Consider the following 19888-nt stretch of genomic DNA (forward strand, 5'->3'; position numbering starts at 1 on the left):
AATTGTTCATACAACAAGCTGAAAGAGAACAGTTGTTGCACTTTCCAACATGTGCTGAACTACATCAGGAAGACATGATGTTCGCTTCCAAAAGGAAGAATGGTTCAGCTTCTTAAGCTGCTAAGTGAAAATTTTGAAGAAAGGTTTGCAGATTTTCACCACATGAAGAATAATATTCGTTTGTTCAAAAATCCATTTTCAGTCGACACTTCCACTGCAGCAGGTGATTTACAGCTGGAACTGATTGACTTACAATCCCGGACGTCACTACTGGACAAATTTTGAGAAAAAGCACTACCAGACTTTTATGCCCAGCTATGTCCACAAACATTTCCAAATTTGCGAAACCTAGGACAAAGAATGATGACAACTTTTGCAAGTACTTATGTGTGTGAACAAACTTTTTCAGTGCTAAAGAGAGCAAAACCTGTCTCACACGCTCGGCTTACAGACGATCATACGCATTCTGTGCTGAGAATCAACGTGACAAACTTTGACCCGAACATTTCAAAACTGGTTTCTGGAAAACATCTGTGGACGTCATGAAAGTACATCAAATGGTGAGTGCACAAATTATTTCTGGTTTCTTTCTAACACTGTGTTATCTAAATGTAATTTCCGTTTTAAATAATGATTGCTTTTCTTTCTGGCAGAGCTACCATGTTCTGGCCCGCAAAATTAATTCCATGTCTAGTGCGGCCCCCAGAAGAAAAATGGTTGGGCACCACTGGTTTAATCTATTAAAAAAATGGAAGGAGTATGGCACAACAGAAAACCTACCAAGATGGCCATCCACCAAAACTGACAGCCTGTACAACAAGTTGTAAATTATAAAAAAAAATCAATCATGATTGTGTATATTAGATTTCATTTTTCGACTTGTGCTTCTAGGTCTATCTATTAGGACCATATTTTGGAAAATTAGGCAAACAACAAAATCAAGTAAAATATATACAAACGCAGGAACCCCTGTCTTCTAACAGAAAGTAAATATGTTCAATAGTTAACAATAGTAAGCTAAGTATTAAAAATATTATGTTTACAAGAAATTATAATATATATATATTTTTTACATTTAGAATGCCTTCCTGTATTGTAAAGGGTTGTACATCTAGCATCTATAAAAATGATCCAAATATTAGCCTCCATGTCTTCCCGAGCCAGCAACACAAAATACGCAAATGGCTTGTACAGACAGGACAATTTGCTGATAATCTTGATTCTATGGTCCAAGCAGTTCAATATGGCAAAGTAAACGACGTATACAGAATGTGCTCGTTACACTTTACAATACAAGACTATATTTATACTGAAGAAAGACGTAGTCTTAAGGCAGACGCTTTTCCAACTGTTTTCAACCAATTGAAAATTACTGAATTGCACAGTAAGAAAAAACAACTCAGTTCAGGGACAGGTGAAGCAAACCCTAATACCTGCAGTACAACTGTGACAACAACCACCTGTACTGTATCACATACGGCTTGTTCCACCATTATGACCACAACTACTTCAACAACGAATTATACCTCAACCCGAAGTAGGCTAATGTCTTCTGGACAACTATTACACAGTATGGTTGAGCCTGTTCTTCTGCCACCCCCCAAAAAAATAAAAACTCATGACCATACAAAACTTACGGGGACAACAGACAGCATTCGGTCAAATACCACTCAGTGTACAGAGACAAATTCATTACCCCTTAGTCTACAAAACCAGGCTTCTTATTCCAATACTTTAAAATTAGGTCTAACAAAACCTCCTCCATATGTTTTCATTAAAAAAATGGAAAAAGGGATAAACACAGACCACTTCATAAGTTAAAAAAAAACTTTGCAGTGAATACAGACCACCATAGAAACTGTAGAAATATACAAACCCAGACATTGATCCAAAAAAACACCGCAAAATACAGTGTAATTTGACACTTGATTTGGCACCAGCGATTGACCAAGAAGCTACAGTTTCAATGATAGAGCGGGAAAACTGGGCTTGTGAATCATCATCGCATTTGGAAGAAGATGATGATCGCAGGACATCAGGCTAATGTTCAAGAAACCAAGATTATACTGAGAAGGAGATTGATTTTAGAGATAGAGAAGACATTATGCCTATTTTTTTCAAGGATGATGGTAAAATCTCTACTTCTACACCTTTTAAAGCTAAAAAGTGTAATTCTCACTCTTCTTGTTTTTTGAAGGAACATGATTACACATCTTTTTCTTGGTTAGATGAAGGTTTATCTGATTGTATACCACTTACAGACCCCAGTGATGTCAACTTTCATATTTCCCAATGCAATGAGGATACTGATGATACTGTAATTACCTCTTGCGAAGACTAAATTGAAAAAGAAAAAAACAATTTTGAGGATTTAGACACTGAGTGTTCAAATCATGCAAAAGAGGAAAAATTTGTAGTTTTTGAATGTGAACTAAAGAAATTATTAATGATGGTGAAGTGTCAGTCTAAAAAAAATTGTCAATGCAACCTTATGGTGTTCAAGAAGCGTTACACTGGGAGTATGGTTTCTATAGAAGTCAAATGTTCTAATGGACATGAATTAAAACTTTGGAATTCACAACCTAAACATAAAAAGCAGCCATTAGGGAACGTTTTAATCGCATCTGCTGTCCTTTTAAGTGGATTGAGTTTTCAGAAGACGAGACTATTCTTTGATATTTTGAAGCTGCGATGCGTTGGACAAACGACTTTTTTCAAAAATCAAAGGAGATATCTGTTTCCTGCTATTGATATACAGTGGCAAAAAGAACAAACTGCAGTCCTAGAGGAGTTGAAAAATAAAACATTGTGTTTGATAGGGGATGGGCAGAAAATAGTTTCTTTTTCTGTAGAGCAGATAGTTCCTCCACTCAGTGTCTCTAGAAAAAATTGCCTTTGAAAAAAATGTGGACTATTTGATTAACAGTGGAGTTGATATCAACATAATTGCCACTGATAGGCACATTTCAATTCGTAAAATAATGCGAGACAAATATAAATCAGTTAAACACCAATTTGATGTGTGGCACATGGCAAAGTCTATTGGAAGTAAGGTAAAAAAAAGAAAGTACAATTTTGGTGAATTGGGTGCAACCAATTAAAAACCACCTACGGTGGGGATGGAGAGCAACTAGTAACAAAATGGAAATCATTACTGCAACATGTCGTGAATGTACATGAGTGGTGTAGTCCCGACTCCTACAACTCATGTGTACATCCTCCAATAGTCCCACAAACTGACGAAAAAACAAAATGGCTTTTCCCAAAATCTCCTACCTTTAATACACTTCAGGCCATTGTTGAGAACAAAAACTTTATTCGGGCCATAAAACAAATGAACTACTTCTGTCACACTGGTGAACTCGAAACCTACCATAGTGTATGCCTCAAGTACCGACCCAAGCGCATTCATTATTTTTATGATGGGATGTTGGCATGTTCACAGATGGCAGCCTTAGATCACAATGTTAAAAGATCTCTTGCAGTGATAAAACTCGACTTGGGTTTTCAAAGGCAAGAAAATTGTGGATCATTAAAGCTCTATATGCGCCAACAAGTCAAGAATTTATGACAGAAATAATAGAAGAAGTGATGAGAATAGTTCGTGAAGAAACTGTCCCAACATAGAGGTCAGCTAGACTGGACCTCCCAGCAAATATAGCATCCGTGTCTAAACCAAACAAAAACTAAATGATAAGGCAACATTAAGGCGTTCAGAAAATACTTACAGGGAAAAAAACTTTAGACTATTATTGAAGAATTTCAATTTATTAATAACTGTTGTGATTTATTAGTTTCTCCAGTATTCATGTTACTGTTCAAATTGACAGAAATGTCTGACACTATTAAAGTTATACTGCATTGTACTTATTTTATTATTACTCTTTGCTTTTCATTTGCATAATGAAATAATTCAATCACAGTCATATTACTTTATTATCTTTATTTTGTAAGTTTAACAAAAAAGTAAAAAAAAGGACAACAGGGAATAAAATCAGTTTTGTATTGATTTACTGGGAACCTCTCATGCTGATACTCCACTTTTTGAACAGTTAGAAATTCAGATGAGTTTGCAGGTCACCAGTTGCGTACTCTGAGTATCATCTGAATCCTGTATAGTTCCCCTCGTGGTTCGGGTACAATTCTCTTATCTTCGAAACGACACAAGAAGGCACAGGAATGCAGTGACCCTTTCCAAGAAAACCATAAACTAGGTTGGTAAACTTACGATAGCATGCCCATCTCAGACACATATCCCGTCTCTCTTCCTGCCCGCTGCTGCTATGTCTATGGCAAAGCAGCAGTAGAAAGAAGGGAGAGGCCTCTTTCACACGAGCGAGTTTTCCACACGGGTGCAATGCGTGACGTGAACGCATTGCATCCGCACTGAATCCGGACCCATTCATTTCTATGGGGCTGTGTACATGAGCGTTGTTTTTCACGCATCACTTCTGCGTTGCGTGAAAATCGCAGCATGTTCTATATTCTGTGTTTTTCACACAATGCAGGCCCCATAGAAGTGAATGGGGCTGCGTGAAACACGCAGTGCATGCGGATGTATTGCGTTGCGTTGCGTTTCAATTTAAAAGGATGTAACTTAGCAACTGGGCTGTCACATGACCCAGGAAGTTGGCTTTTTCAAGGATCTGCTGAGCGTTTTTCAAGTCTGGAGCAGATCCAAACATTTATCCCAGCCCCTGCAGTTCTATTTTGTCTACCATGCCGAAAATCCCCAGACCACTTGATGTGGAGCGAATGATTATCCTGGTGCAGGAGAGGCCCTGCATTTGGGACACACGCTCCGTGGAGTACCACGACCGCTACAAAAAGGAAGCTGCCTGGCAGGAGGTTACGCAGGAGCTTTTTTCAAATGTGTGGGGCAAGACGTCCGAAAAGAATCGTCATGCTTTATGTAAGTTCAAATTGTAATCTAATGTGGTATCCTGTAGTATGTGTCCTAGTACATGTGGTATCCTGTAGTATGTGTCCTAGTACATGTGGTATCCTGTAGTATGTGGCCTAGTACATGTGGTATCCTGTAGTATGTGACCTAGTACATGTGGTATCCTGTAGTATGTGGCCTAGTACATGTGGTATCCTAAAGTATGTGTCCTAGTACATGTGGTATCCTGTAGTATGTGGCCTAGTACATGTGGTATCCTGTAGTATGTGGCCTAGTACATGTGGTATCCTGTAGTATGTGGCCTAGTACATGTGGTATCCTGTAGTATGTGGCCTAGTACATGTGGTATCCTGTAGTATGTGGCCTAGTACATGTGGTATCCTGTAGTATGTGTCCCTAGTACATGTGGTATCCTGTAGTATGTGGCCTAGTACATGTGGTATCCTGTAGTATGTGTCCTAGTACATGTGGTATCCTGTAGTATGTGGCCTAGTACATGTGGTATCCTGTAGTATGTGGCCTAGTACATGTGGTATCCTGTAGTATGTGGCCTAGTACATGTGGTATCCTGTAGTATGTGGCCTAGTACATGTGGTATCCTGTAGTATGTGGCCTAGTACATGTGGTATCCTGTAGTATGTGGCCTAGTACATGTGGTATCCTGTAGTATGTGTCCTAGTACATGTGGTATCCTGTAGTATGTGGCCTAGTACATGTGGTATCCTGTAGTATGTGTCCTAGTACATGTGGTATCCTGTAGTATGTGGCCTAGTACATGTGGTATCCTGTAGTATGTGTCCTAGTACATGTGGTATCCTGTAGTATGTGTCCTAGTACATGTGGTATCCTGTAGTATGTGGCCTAGTACATGTGGTATCCTGTAGTATGTGGCCTAGTACATGTGGTATCCTGTAGTATGTGGGCCTAGTACATGTGGTATCCTGTAGTATGTGGCCTAGTACATGTGGTATCCTGTAGTATGTGTCCTAGTACATGTTGGTATCCTGTAGTATGTGGCCTAGTACATGTGGTATCCTGTAGTATGTGTCCTAGTACATGTGGTATCCTGTAGTATGTGGCCTAGTACATGTGGTATCCTGTAGTATGTGTCCTAGTACATGTGGTATCCTGTAGTATGTGTCCTAGTACATGTCAAACAGTACAGAGAATGTTAATATTTTTTTCTTATATTTTCACATTTCAGTTGAAGAGTTGAAAAACCGATGGCGGAGCTGCAGAGACCAGTGCCGCAAGGAAATGGTACATAGCCGCAGTGGGTCTGGCCTCTCAAAGAAGCGGCCATGTATGTATAAGGAGCAGCTTATGTTCCTGCGTGCCATAATGGATTTGCGTCCGTAAGTAATATTTTCATAATCTACAAATGATGTTATAGTAATGTGAATAATATGATGTTACGTATATATAAGCTAACTATAATTTGAGCCTTCAATGCAATTTTGATGTGGGCTTGGTGTATAAGAAATATTATGTAATAATATCCCGTCTGTCATGTGTATGCGCCTATATATTTTTTGTGCAGATTGTATCCAAAAGTGCTAAATGTATTTTTCATATAATGGTGTGGATTCTTTCAAATTGTGTCAAGTATAGCTGGCTTTAGTTGCCAATAGCAACCAGTATCATTCTTTTATTTAGTTAGTTTTGGATTTTGGATAAATTAACGGAGGAATGTCCGAGAAACACATGACACCCATTTGATAACTGTCCACTAATGTTTTTCCACCTTTTTTAATAGAACGGAGGACAACCTTGAGGAGGACGTGGAGGAGCCTTTGGAGCAGCACTCCAGTGCCTGTGAGGCAGAAGGGCCATCCTCGACACCTCCTACTGATGTTGAAGAAGGGAGAGCATCCAGTGCGTCCCAAGCGACTGCTCCCCCTCCTGTGGAAGTTGAAGCAGCATTGGCAGGCCACACACGCCGAAAGAGACCAGCCCAGCCTGTGGACACCTCAGTAAACCTGCAGGTGCTTGAGTACCTCAATCGTGCTCGCCATGAGGACACTTTTGACCTCTACGCAAGGAGTCTGGCCATCCACTTTCGGAATCTGCCTCCAGAACGATACTTTCGTATCCAATCGGTAATCAGTATTGCTCTGGAGGCAGCCACTCCTCCTAATGATCCTTCGGATCTTTTTAGGGCCTGTGAGTACTGGCGGATATATGGCAACACCAGTGGGCCTGTGCCAAGGTCACCTCCGCAAATGTACCCACAGCCATCCCAATACCCTCCTCAAGGGCAACACTATGGCCCCCCACCTCAGCATTATGGGCCTACATACAGTGGAGAGGCCGCTAACCAGCAACCGGGCCCCTCATCTTCACAGAGTATGCCAGCGCCACAGCCAGGTCCCTCCTCACATGCCACTTACCATGGCCCACAGCACATCCTCGCCCACACGTTTTGTTCAGTTATAATTTTTTTTTGTGTATTTTATTTAGTTATGTTGCACAGGACAGGAGGTCCTATCAGCAAAAAATATAAAGGTGAAACAGATAATCTTTATTAAACACGTTTATTTTGGTCATTTACTTGTCTGCTTTTTCTTAATGAACACTTTATTATTTAACGTTATTGTTTACAGACTCATTCCACATCTCCCTCGGGATACTTTTTATTATCATACATTACACACACAATGTACACTATGGATGTATTGGAATGTGTTTTACAGTATTTAAATAACTATACCCTTTATTTCAAGTACACAAAGCCAAATACGTTCTTTAATCAACATCTTCAGAATACATGTCCGTCATTAAAATATCATGTACTACAATGTACACACTTTTATTTCAACATTACATTAATAATATGTAGTACAGTAGCCACAATACTCCTACTAGACAAAAAAACATAGTCTCCTGGGACATCACAGAGAATATCAGATAGCAGTGAGCAGGGATGGGCAAAGTGCGGCTCTCCAGCTGTTGGAGAACTCCAACTCCCAGCCTGCCAAGACTGCCTACACAGCTATCGATGGACCGGGTCATTTTTTGGGCCCGGTACATCGACGATGTTTTCTTTATTTGGCAAGGCACTTCTGAAGCCTTGGGGTCCTTTATGGAAAATCTCAATGAGAATAAGTACAATATTCATTTGACTTATAAATATAACATCAAACAAATTGAGTTTTGGACGTTTTAATTAAAAGTGATCATCAGGCTACTTACAAACTAACATCTACAGAAAAGAAACCGCTGTGAATGCACTCTTACATGCGTCATCTTCCCATTCTCCACAGACAATTAAAGCCATACCAACTGGTCAATTTATCAGGATCAGGAGAGTTTGTTCCACCGACGAGGATTTTGAGATCCAGTCAGACATCTTGTGCCAACGTTTCCTGGAGAGAGGCTACAGTAAAAGATCAGTAAAGAGAGCGTACAATCGGGCCAAACATTTGGCAAGACAAGACCTCATCTATCCCAAAATAAAGAAGGAAACAACTGATACGGTAAGATACATCACTCCGTATCATTCACAATGGCAACACATGCGAGGAATCCTGGAGAGATTCTGGCCCATTTTGAGGGCAGACCCAATTTTGGAAAAAATATTACCCACACATCCATCTGTTGTGCCTAGGAGGGCGAAAACTTTAGGAGATCACCTGGTGAGATCCTATTACGCCCCCCAGGCACAGGGCACAATTTTTGGGTCAAAAGGACCAAAATGGGGTTGCTTCCCCTGCGGGAAATGTGTGGCCTGCGACAATATCGTGAGGACCACTGAGTTTATGAACTCCACGCAGACCAAAACATATAAGATCACGCATCACATCTCATGCGTAACTAAAGGGGTAATTTACCATGCCACCTGCCCATGTCCAAAAATTTATGTGGGACTGACTAGTAGGGAATTGAAGGTACGAGTCCGCGAACATGTTCGGGACATCCTGAAATCAAATGATTCCACCGATGTGGACGATTTGAAGCCTATCGCAAGACACTTTAAAAAGTTCCATGACAGTGACCCCTCCCTTTTGAAGGTTTGTGGGATAGACCATATTGATTTGGGTATGCGCGGTGGCAACCTGATGAAACGTCTGGCACAATTAGAAACAAAGTGGATCTGGACCCTGGACACGATACAACCTAAAGGCCTCAATGATGCCCTGTCTTATGCCCCCTTCCTACAGTGAATATGTAGACTTATACATTTTTTAACAGTTATTTACCCTTAAAGCTTTTTATTATCTTTCTATGTCTATATAGTGTTTGCATACTTTCCCACTGGAGAGTTCTGATATTAATGCTGTCCTTTCCATACTTAGGCTAATATACTTGCTTCTCCCTCCTCATAGATGTCTTTGGACATGGACTATCTATACTTATTGAAGATTCAATTTGAAGACTGAAACATCAGTGTCACTTTCTCCACTCCCTTTATGGGTTTACATGTATATTTTTTGTATCTTTGTTCATCTCATCATGTAATATATATATTGGTGTTTTTCCTGTATTTTACCAAGTATTAACTATTCACATCCAATTTCAATTTGTTTTGTTTTTTATTCACTCACTTTTATCTCCTTGTGATGCATCATGCTACAATTGCATGTAGTAGGTTATTTCACTTACGTGGTTGTGACTCTCCGCCACACGGTCCCCTTTTGTGGGTGTCCTAGTTTAGGCTACCACATGTTCTTTTTGGAGACCCTGTGGCTGCGACTCATTTAACTTCAATTTCACTTTCACCTTCATTCACACTCGTCATGCGGTCCCCCTCTGTTGTGGTGGCCCCTCCTTTTTATCCCGGCCGCCGCACCATTGGGAGACCCCAATGACCGTGTTCCACCTTTGGGTTTCGTGACTCCCTGTCACACACCCTCCCTCTGCCTGAGTCCTCTAATTTGGTCTCGGCATTCTTGGAGATCCTGTGGCCGTGACTCAACCTGCCCCCTTCATAGTCACCATTCACTTATTGGAAGCTTTTGGTCGCGCGATCCCATCTGGTGGGCATCCCCTTAACGGCCGCCGCACCATTTGGTGATCCCGCGACTTTTTAGTGTTCTTTTAATATTTTCACCCTTCACTCCGTCGCGCGGTCCCCCTCTGCTGGGGTGGCCTACACTTTTGGTTGTTTTGGCCGCCGCATCATTGGGAGACCCCGTGACTGCAGATCGCCCTCTGGAATTCTTTGACTCCCTGCCACACGACCTCCCTCTGCTTGAGACCTTATCGTGGGTCCCGGTATGTTTGGGAGGTCCTGTGGCCGTGACCCAATCTATTCCATGTGCAGTCATTCCCCCCCCCTTCCCTTTTTTCCTGTATCACTGTTTCAGGCCCCAGGCCTCATGCACTATGCACTTTTATTCCTGTATATTATTGTATATGTTTAGATATATATTTACCTATGACCCTCGGGTCTCTTATTAACACTTTAGTTTAGCGATTAATTAACTATTATCCAACAGAACATGCACTATGCACTTTGTGGATATTTATAACACTAATGTATATATATTTATTTATCTGTTTATTACTTACGATATTTACCTCCGTTCTTCTGGTGGGTCGAACCCTGGGAGACCATGTGACCAGCATGTATGACCGTATAATCCATCCCCCTGACTTCGCCGCCTGCGTGATTGGCCACTACGCGGCTCTCGAACATCTCGTGGGATCATGATGCGTTTGACGTCATGAAAGGTCCTTTGGTCAAAGGACGCAGCTATACTAGCGCAATTGGCCTCTGCGCAGTTGACCTGCGTTCCCGACTAATTAGTCTCCCGGATATCACATGATCCCCTAACGGGTTTTGGATTGGCGGCATGGGTATTCAAGTATCAGCTCTCCAGTGGGAAGTCTGTACCCCCAGAGGAAGGTTTCAAATCGAAACGCGCGTCGGGGTGTGCAGTCTTCCTGTGGACTTGTTACTTCCATAACGGTATGTGACCTTGCTTTGTTTGGACCGCATGTTTCACTATCATTGTTGCGGCCCTTTGCCTTTTTTTGTACCATACATGGTCTTGCTATTCACCTCTTATCTCCTATATTGCACTTGCACTTTACCGCTTGTTACTTATAGCGGTATAGATACAATTGCACTTTTGGAAAGAGCCACACTTGAGGATTTATACCTTATGTCCCCTAGTCACAACTGATATACGCACTTGCACTTTCATACTGAATGCATTTATTTGCACTGTGGACTTTTTTCAAGTGTAGCTCTTGTATAGGAGTCCTCTTATATACAGGCATTTATATATATATATATTTTTTGGGTCGCTTACCTTATTACTCTATTATACTGAATTAACTCTCCCGGGATTGTACTGCACTATTTTGCACTTGTCTGTCATCTCTTTGTCTATGTTTTTAACCATATGTCTAATAAAAATATACCTTTTTAGCTTAATAGTTCTCAGTGTTGCTTTGTTGGTTATCTACACAGCTATCAGCCTACAGCAGGGAATGGTTGGAGTTGTATTTTAGCCACAGCTGTAGAGCCACACTTTTTCCAACACTGGACTAGAGACACGTGAAGTGCATCTGACAGGTGTTTCGGTGTTTATTTTCTGGTGGTTGTGGGGGGGATCACACCTCTACACAGATGGTGCTTGGGTCTGTGAAGAGGCCCACTTCCTTTCGCCTCTCAGGGTGTACTTAGCTCAGCAAAATTACCTTATCGCAGTCCAATGATGGTTGTTTGGGTATCCTGTGCGCCCCGCTCATCTCAAGCTAAGTTCTCCTGATTTTCCTAGTTGTGTGTTTTGCCGCGGTCTCAGGAGACGATGGGCCCTTCACGGTGAAAAGTAAGGGATATTTCATCCCCTGCTCTCTATATTTGGCCTTGGGACAGTAGAGCAGGGAATAGGTTCCAGCGTATGAGTTTACATACATGAGGACTTGCTCATACTGTCACCTGTCATGGCGAGGCTCCCGCCTGGATTGGAGGTCACCTTTCACACTCTTCACTAGATTTGAGCATAGTGTGGTGTACTTGGTCATGTTTGTTTATTTGTGTTTCCCTTAACCACAAATTACGTTATTGATGATTTTGCTAATATATAACACATCACATTGCTCGGTTCCTATTAATGAGGTATTAGTCCATATTTCACAGACATTTATAATAAACATATTGTGGAGAAATATCAATAGAATATACAGCTATTGGTATATTTCGCACATTCTTATAAATCTCCCCCCGGATGTCTGCCAAATATGTAAGCTCGCAACCCCACGTCAAAGGGTCCTCATATGTCTTGCGAGTCCCTAACTTCAAAAATATGAACAAACTAACTAAAAAAAATATCCATCCAGGATGTATCCACTCTAATATAGTCATCTGAGTGAAATTCAAAATAAATTTAGGTATCACTGCGGGAAGATTGGCGGGAAGTAAAAGGAAAAGAACCAGCTGGAGAAGAAAAATAATCTGCAAATAATCCCTCACCTCAGTCCTGCTGAACCAGCTCTTCCGAGTTGAGAGGCTCTCCATGGTCTTGTGCTGTAAAGGCTTGGGTATCTTCATCCTGAGTAGCCTCATATATAACGAATGTAATTATGGAGGACTACACATGCTTTGATGACTGTGTTTACATTTTCCGGGGCCATCTGGATGGCAGAAAGAAAGATACGCCATTTGCTGGCTAAGATCCCGAAGGCACACTTCCACATATCTTCGGCCACGGCTTAGGTGATAATTGAAGGTTTGCCTTTTCGTATCCAATCCTCGCCTGGGGAAAAGACGCATGAGGTTTGAGAGAGTGCTAACCCCTCATCGCCAACTACGACAAAGGGTGCAGGTGGTTCCAGAGGATCCAGGAAGAGGAGCTGGCTGGGGAATGTCCAGTTGGTTTGGTCTGAAGCCACCGACTCATTCTGGAAGCCCGGAAGATGCGAGCATCTGCCGAACTCCATAGGCCCCGTTATCTACAATTATAAACCTGTAGTTTGTGTCACCAAGGACAACAAAACTACAAGAGAAAAAACTGCTTATAATTATAGAAACGGGACCCTGAGTTTGGTGGCTTCTTCACCCGTAATGTGCTTCCCGTCAAGGGCACAATACAGTTGGGAAATTGTGCCCTCTCCAGGAAGCCCTTTGCAATATTTAGCCACTGCTGCCTTGTTGGGTTGTGGGCAGCACGGCAGCCGCAACCAAATAGTGGCACAGGTTCCCCTTACTATGCCAGCTATGGTTGAGGTCCCCATGCGAAACTCGAAGTGGAGTGACGAAAAAGAATTCACCGTGGACAAAAATCTGTAGGGAAACAGAAAAAATAACATAAGTATGAAAACCATGTAACCATACTCTCTTTTAGGGCTCAGGCACACGAACTTGTGCTGCCGTTATGTGCAGTGGGGGACCGCTATTTGCGGCCCCAAATGCATGGCAGCATCCATGCGCATGCTGCAGACAGATCCAGACCATTCAACTTGAAGGGGTATGTGATCTGTGTACGCCCCCAAAAAGTGTGCTTGCACTAGTTTTTGCCGGGGGCTGAGGCACGCACTGAAAACATCATCTATAATCCACAATATTCAGTTTTATGTCTTTATAACTACACACTATTTTACCTACCGGAGAGTTATTATGAGCCGTTCCTCTGCAGAAACACAACGCTGCATGTTGGTGTCCATGAAGGTCAACCCAGGCCTCAACTCCGCCAAAAGCCGATCAAAGGTTGAAATGGACATTCGGCAGGTAAGGCAAAAAATTTGTCAGGGTGCGCACAAAGGTCGGAATACAGGCTGGCAAACTGACCTTTACTAGCCCTCTGCGCCATAATCGGATGAACCCACATTCTCTTCCTCTGCGGTTCTCCTCAATACTTTCTCTCCCGCTCCCCAAAGCAACGGGATACCAGCCAGTGCAAAGCAACATGGTCAGTATATGATAAGGAGAAAGCAGGACATCCTGCTAAGGAACAAAATCAACACACAACAGGCTTCTATTACCACAAAATGGAGCTTCCCAAAAAGAAGAGCATGCTGGGGGGTATTTATATGTCTGGATAATGAACATGTGACTCAAAAGGATGGTTGCGTTTTTTTTCACGCGCGGAAAAATCCGCATGTCACCCGCGCGGAAAAACGCAAACCCTGAACGCAATCACAGTGAAAACTGACTTGTTTTAGTGTCAAAAATCGCACCATTTTTCCCTGAACGCATCCGGCCCCAATCGCCAACGCCCATGGTGGAAAGAGGCCAGAAGGCATGTGCGCGATATTTATCTTAGAATCATACAAAATTTAGTCTTACGTGTTTTCAATTCTTTCAAATTCTTGTTGGGTCATTCGGGGTGCTGGCTTAAGAATCTGCTTTCTCCAAGGAACTCATTTGCTTGCAGTTTCCACACACTGACACCCACTGAGGTTCCTTCAATCTCCTTCAGTGTCTTCAAGTGGGCGTGGTCTATCTTTGTCTGGACCCCACTGAGGGTCATTCATGAAGCACCAAGGGTTTAGGGGTTTTCCTCGATACCATACTTTTTAATCTATCCAGGAGAGCTTGGAAACCTAAAGAATAATACAGAGAGAATAGATAAAGGGAAAAGGGATCTTTATTCAAATTTGTGCTCCTGAAACTGGAGTCCTCTGTTCAGTGAAAGGCCTCTGTGTTATTCACATTTCACATGTGGGCTGCATTTTTGATAAATGTAATATTTAAAAATGTGCTAATCAGCCTCTATGAACAAAAGGTGCACAGGAGATTCATCTCGGGAGGCACCTGCCCTCTTCACTTAGACCCACTGTGCCATGCAATGCCAACATTGGGGGTCAAGTAATTTGCTGATATAGATGAGTCTCTAGATGTGAGGCCTCTTTCACACTTGCGTTGTTGGGATCCGGCATGCACTTCCGTTGCCGGAGGTGCCCGCCGGATCCGGAAAAACGCAAGTGTACTGAAAGCATTTGAAGACGGAACCGTCTTCCAAATGCTTTCAGTGTTACTATGGCACCCAGGACGCTATTAAAGTCCTGGTTGCCATAGTAGGAGCGGGGAGCGGGGGAGCTGTATACTTACAGTCCGTGCGGCTCCCGGGGCGCTCCAGAATGACGTCAGAGCGCCCCATGCGCATGGATGACGTGTCCATGCGATCACGTGATCCATGCGCTTGGGGCGCTCTGACGTCACTCTGAAGAGCCCCGGGAGCCGCACGGACGGTAAGTATACTGCTCCCCCGCTCCCCGCTACACTTTACCATGGCTGTCAGGACTTTAGCGTCCCGGCAGCCATGGTAACCATTCAGAAAAAGCTAAATGTCGGCTCCGGCAATGCGCCGAAACGACGTTTAGCTTAAGGCCGGATCCGGATCAATGCCTTCCAATGGGCATTAATTCCGGATCCGGCCTTGCGGCAAGTGTTCTGGATTTTTGGCCGGAGCAAAAAGCGCAGCATGCTGCGGTATTTTCTCCGGCCAACAAACGTTACGTACCGGAACTGAAGACATCCTGATGCATCCTGAACGGATTTCTCTCCATTCAGAATGCATTAGGATAATCCTGATCAGGATTCTTCCGGCATAGAGCACCGACGACGGAACTCTATGCCGGAAGAAAAGAACGCAAGTGTGAAAGAGCCCTTACTCTAACGATAAAAGTGTTTATAGAGGTGGATTGACACATATTGATATATGACTTTTCTAAAAAACATCCTGGCACATATGAAGCAGGCAATAAGGCTGTTTTAACATCAGCGTTCGCCTTTCCTTTCTTCTGCTCCTATAATGGAGCACAAGAACAGATGGATTCAGCACATAACTGAGTAAAATAGAGCCCACAGACTGTAATAGGATCCGTTAGGTTTCTTTTCAGGGCAGTATTTTGGAGACAAAAGTCCAGAATGCAGTACTTTTGTCTCGACTATAAAATACTTAACTTGAACTGAAATCTAAAGGAACCCATTACAGTCTGTGGGGTCTATTTTACTCAGTTATGTGCTGAATCCATCTGTTCTTGTGCGCCATTATAGGAGCAAATGCTGATTTGAAAGCAGCCTAAGGACTTGTTCACATCACCGTTATGCATTCCGTTTTGGCTTTACGTTATAACATGGTTATAATGGAAAATAACGGAATACATAAGACGGAAATCAAAACGGCATTTTGTTTTGATCCGTCATAATAGAAGACTATGGCCAAGCATAAAGGATCCGTCTGGTTTCCTGTCGACAGGACTTTGTTTTCCGTTCTGCATATTGGAAACCAGAAGGATTCGTTATGCTTGTTGACGAATCAAAACAGAATGCCTAGTAAAGCTTACATATTGCATTATGTCTGGATATTCCGTTATAAACTGAAACTATAACGGAATGCCATAACGCAAGTGCGAACTCCCCCTAACACAGATGCCTCCAGCTGCAAAGAGCAAATGCAACAAGTCAGCCAGTTTCATAATCCTAATTTTCATGACTCAAGACATTATGCATTTTTTTTAAACTGATGACTTGTCCTCCGGATAGATCATCAGCATATGATCGGCGAGGGTCCGACACCCGGGACCCCCGCTGATCAGCTGTGTGAGAAGGCAGTAGTGCTCCAGGAGCGCCGCTGACTTCTCGCTGTTTCCCTCAGGCCCAGTGATGTCACGACCAGTATCTCTGGCCTGGGTGCGTTTAAGCTCTGTTCACTTGAATGGAGCTTAGCCCCGGCCAGGCCAGTGATACTGGTCGTGACATCACTGGGCCTGAGGGAAGCAGCGAGAAGTCAGCAGCGCTCCAGGAGCTCCACTGCCTTCTCACACAGCTGATCGGCGGGGGTCCCGGGTGTCGGACCCTCGCCAATCATATGCTGATGATCTCTCCAGAGGACAAGTCATCAGTTTAAAATAAATTCAGAACCCCTTTAATAACTAATAAAATGCTCACAATAGTAGGAAGAATAGTCGTAGTATTTGTTTCACTAACGGCCATGTCTTCTTCATCCGGTTCTTCTTGGGAGGGAGTACCTGGCTAAAAAAAGTTTAGAATAATAATTCAGTCAAAATTGATCTTTACCTTACAAATAAAGGATAGAAAAATGTAAGTACCCCCCTTTTGGAATGTAATCAGAGTCCGAATCAAAATATATTTCTTCCTCAAACTCATCTTGCTTGTCGTTAGACTGATAATAACAAAATTTAGAATAAAAAATAAAATAAAAAAAGCTATTGGGGGACATTTATCAAACTGCTGTAAAGCAGAACTGGTTTAGTAGCCCATAGCAGCCAATCAGATTCCACCCTTTATTTTTCACAGCTCCTTTGGAAAAGAAAAAGTGAACTCTGATTGGCTGCAATGGGATACTAAGCCAGTTCTACCTTACACCTATTTGAAAAATCTCCCCCTTTTATTTTTAGATACATAATTTGCTCATTTTGGATTATTTAGTACAAGAACGTCCATGTTGTGTCTGTATGGTTGACAAGTTTGATCCATGATGTCATCGTCACCATCCCTGCAGATTCATAAGCATGTGTATCTAATATGTGTGAGGGTCCTTCTCTTTTGCCACCAAGTGCCGTCCACTGTGTGAAAACTACGGTGTAAATTGGGCAATTTCATCAGACAGCAAAGAGGGATATGTGTGCAGGCAGCCGATCACACGCCTCATATACCCAACAATCAAGATCAGCACACGAGTCTTCCTTTGTGAGATATGTACTGCCAACGTCGAAAGTAAGAAGTGGACATAATAATATATATAGCCCGGCAGTGCAGGGGTTACTACAATTATATACAGTGTGTGTATATATATATACAGGAAGTGCAGAATTATTAGGCAAATGAGTATTTTGACCACATCATCCTCTTTATGCATGTTGTCTTACTCCAAGCTGTATAGGCTCGAAAGCCTACTACCAATTAAGCATATTAGGTGATGTGCATCTCTGTAATGAGAAGGGGTGTGGTCTAATGACATCAACACCCTATATTAGGTGTGCATAATTATTAGGCAACTTCCTTTCCTTTGGCAAAATGGGTCAAAAGAAGGACTTGACAGGCTCAGAAAAGTCAAAAATAGTGAGATATCTTGCAGAGGGATGCAGCACTCTTAAAATTGCAAAGCTTCTGAAGCGTGATCATCAAACAATCAAGCGTTTCATTCAAAATAGTCAACAGGGTCGCAAGAAGCGTGTGGAAAAACCAAGGCGCAAAATAACTGCCCATGAACTGAGAAAAGTCAAGCGTGCAGCTGCCAAGATGCCACTTGCCACCAGTTTGGCCATATTTCAGAGCTGCAACATCACTGGAGTGCCCAAAAGCACAAGGTGTGCAATACTCAGAGACATGGCCAAGGTAAGAAAGGCTGAAAGACGACCACCACTGAACAAGACACACACGCTGAAACGTCAAGACTGGGCCAAGAAATATCTCAAGACTGATTTTTCTAAGGTTTTATGGACTGATGAAATGAGAGTGAGTCTTGATGGGCCAGATGGATGGGCCCGTGGCTGGATTGGTAAAGGGCAGAGAGCTCCAGTCCGACTCAGACGCCAGCAAGGTGGAGGTGGAGTACTGGTTTGGGCTGGTATCATCAAAGATGAGCTTGTGGGGCCTTTTCGGGTTGAGGATGGAGTCAAGCTCAACTCCCAGTCCTACTGCCAGTTTCTGGAAGACACCTTCTTCAAGCAGTGGTACAGGAAGAAGTCTGCATCCTTCAAGAAAAACATGATTTTCATGCAGGACAATGCTCCATCACACGCGTCCAAGTACTCCACAGCGTGGCTGGCAAGAAAGGGTATAAAAGAAGAAAATCTAATGACATGGCCTCCTTGTTCACCTGATCTGAACCCCATTGAGAACCTTTGGTCCATCATCAAATGTGAGATTTACAAGGAGGGAAAACAGTACACCTCTCTGAACAGTGTCTGGGAGGCTGTGGTTGCTGCTGCACGCAATGTTGATGGTGAACAGATCAAAACACTGACAGAATCCATGGATGGCAGGCTTTTGAGTGTCCTTGCAAAGAAAGGTGGCTATATTGGTCACTGATTTGTTTTTGTTTTGTTTTTGAATGTCAGAAATGTATATTTGTAAATGTTGAGATGTTATATTGGTTTCACTGGTAAACATAAATAATTGAAATGGGTATATATTTGTTTTTTGTTAAGTTGCCTAATAATTATGCACAGTAATAGTCACCTGCACACACAGATATCCCCCTAAAATAGCTAAAACTAAAAACAAACTAAAAACTACTTCCAAAAATATTCAGCTTTGATATTAATGAGTTTTTTGGGTTCATTGAGAACATGGTTGTTGTTCAATAATAAAATTAATCCTCAAAAATACAACTTGCCTAATAATTCTGCACTCCCTGTATATATATACAGTTGCAAGAAAAAGTATGTGAACCCTTTGGAATGATATGGATTTCTGCACAAATTGGTCATAAAATGTGATCTGATCTTCATCTAAGTCACAACAATAGACAATCACAGTCTGCTTAAACTAATAATACACAAAGAATTAAATGTTACCATGTTTTTATTGAACACACCATGTAAACATTCACAGTGCAGGTGGAAAAAGTATGTGAACCCCCTAGACTAATGACATCTCCAAGATCTAATTGGAGTGAGCTGTCAGCCAACTGGAGTCCAATCAATGAGATGAGATTGGAGGTGTTGATTACAGCTGCCCTGCCCTATAAAAAACACACACCAGTTCTGGGTTTGCTTTACACAAGAAGCATTGCCTGATGTGAATGATGCCTCGCACAAAAGAGCTCTCAGAAGACCTGTGATTAAGAATTGTTGACTTGCATAAAGCTGGAAAGGGTTATAAAAGTATCTCCAAAACCCTTGCTGTTCATCAGTCCACGGTAAGACAAATTGTCTATAAATAGAGAAAGTTCAGCACTGCGGATACTCTCTCTAGCAGTGCCCGTCCTGTAAAGATAACTGCAAAAGCACAGCACAGACTGCTCAATGAGGTGAAAAAGAAAGCCTAGAGTGTCAACTAAAGACTTACAAAAGTCTCTGGCATATGCTAACATCCCCGTTAGCGAATCTATGATACGTAAAACA

At 42.3% G+C, this 19888-nt stretch overlaps 1 protein-coding gene across 1 annotated transcript; it reads left to right on the forward strand.

Annotated features, from left to right (window-relative positions):
- Positions 1-4447: 4447 nt before the first annotated feature.
- LOC120999326 lies at positions 4448-17327 on the forward strand. Its single transcript, XM_040430194.1, has 5 exons — positions 4448-4912; positions 6108-6258; positions 6660-7249; positions 13489-13580; positions 17247-17327. The coding sequence occupies exons 1-5, from the start codon at positions 4720-4722 to the stop codon at positions 17325-17327; spliced, it is 1107 nt and encodes a 368-aa protein (XP_040286128.1). The 5' UTR covers positions 4448-4719.
- Positions 17328-19888: the final 2561 nt, after the last annotated feature.

Source organism: Bufo bufo, chromosome 4 (genome assembly GCF_905171765.1).
Source record: "Bufo bufo chromosome 4, aBufBuf1.1, whole genome shotgun sequence".
Taxonomy (NCBI): domain Eukaryota; kingdom Metazoa; phylum Chordata; class Amphibia; order Anura; family Bufonidae; genus Bufo; species Bufo bufo.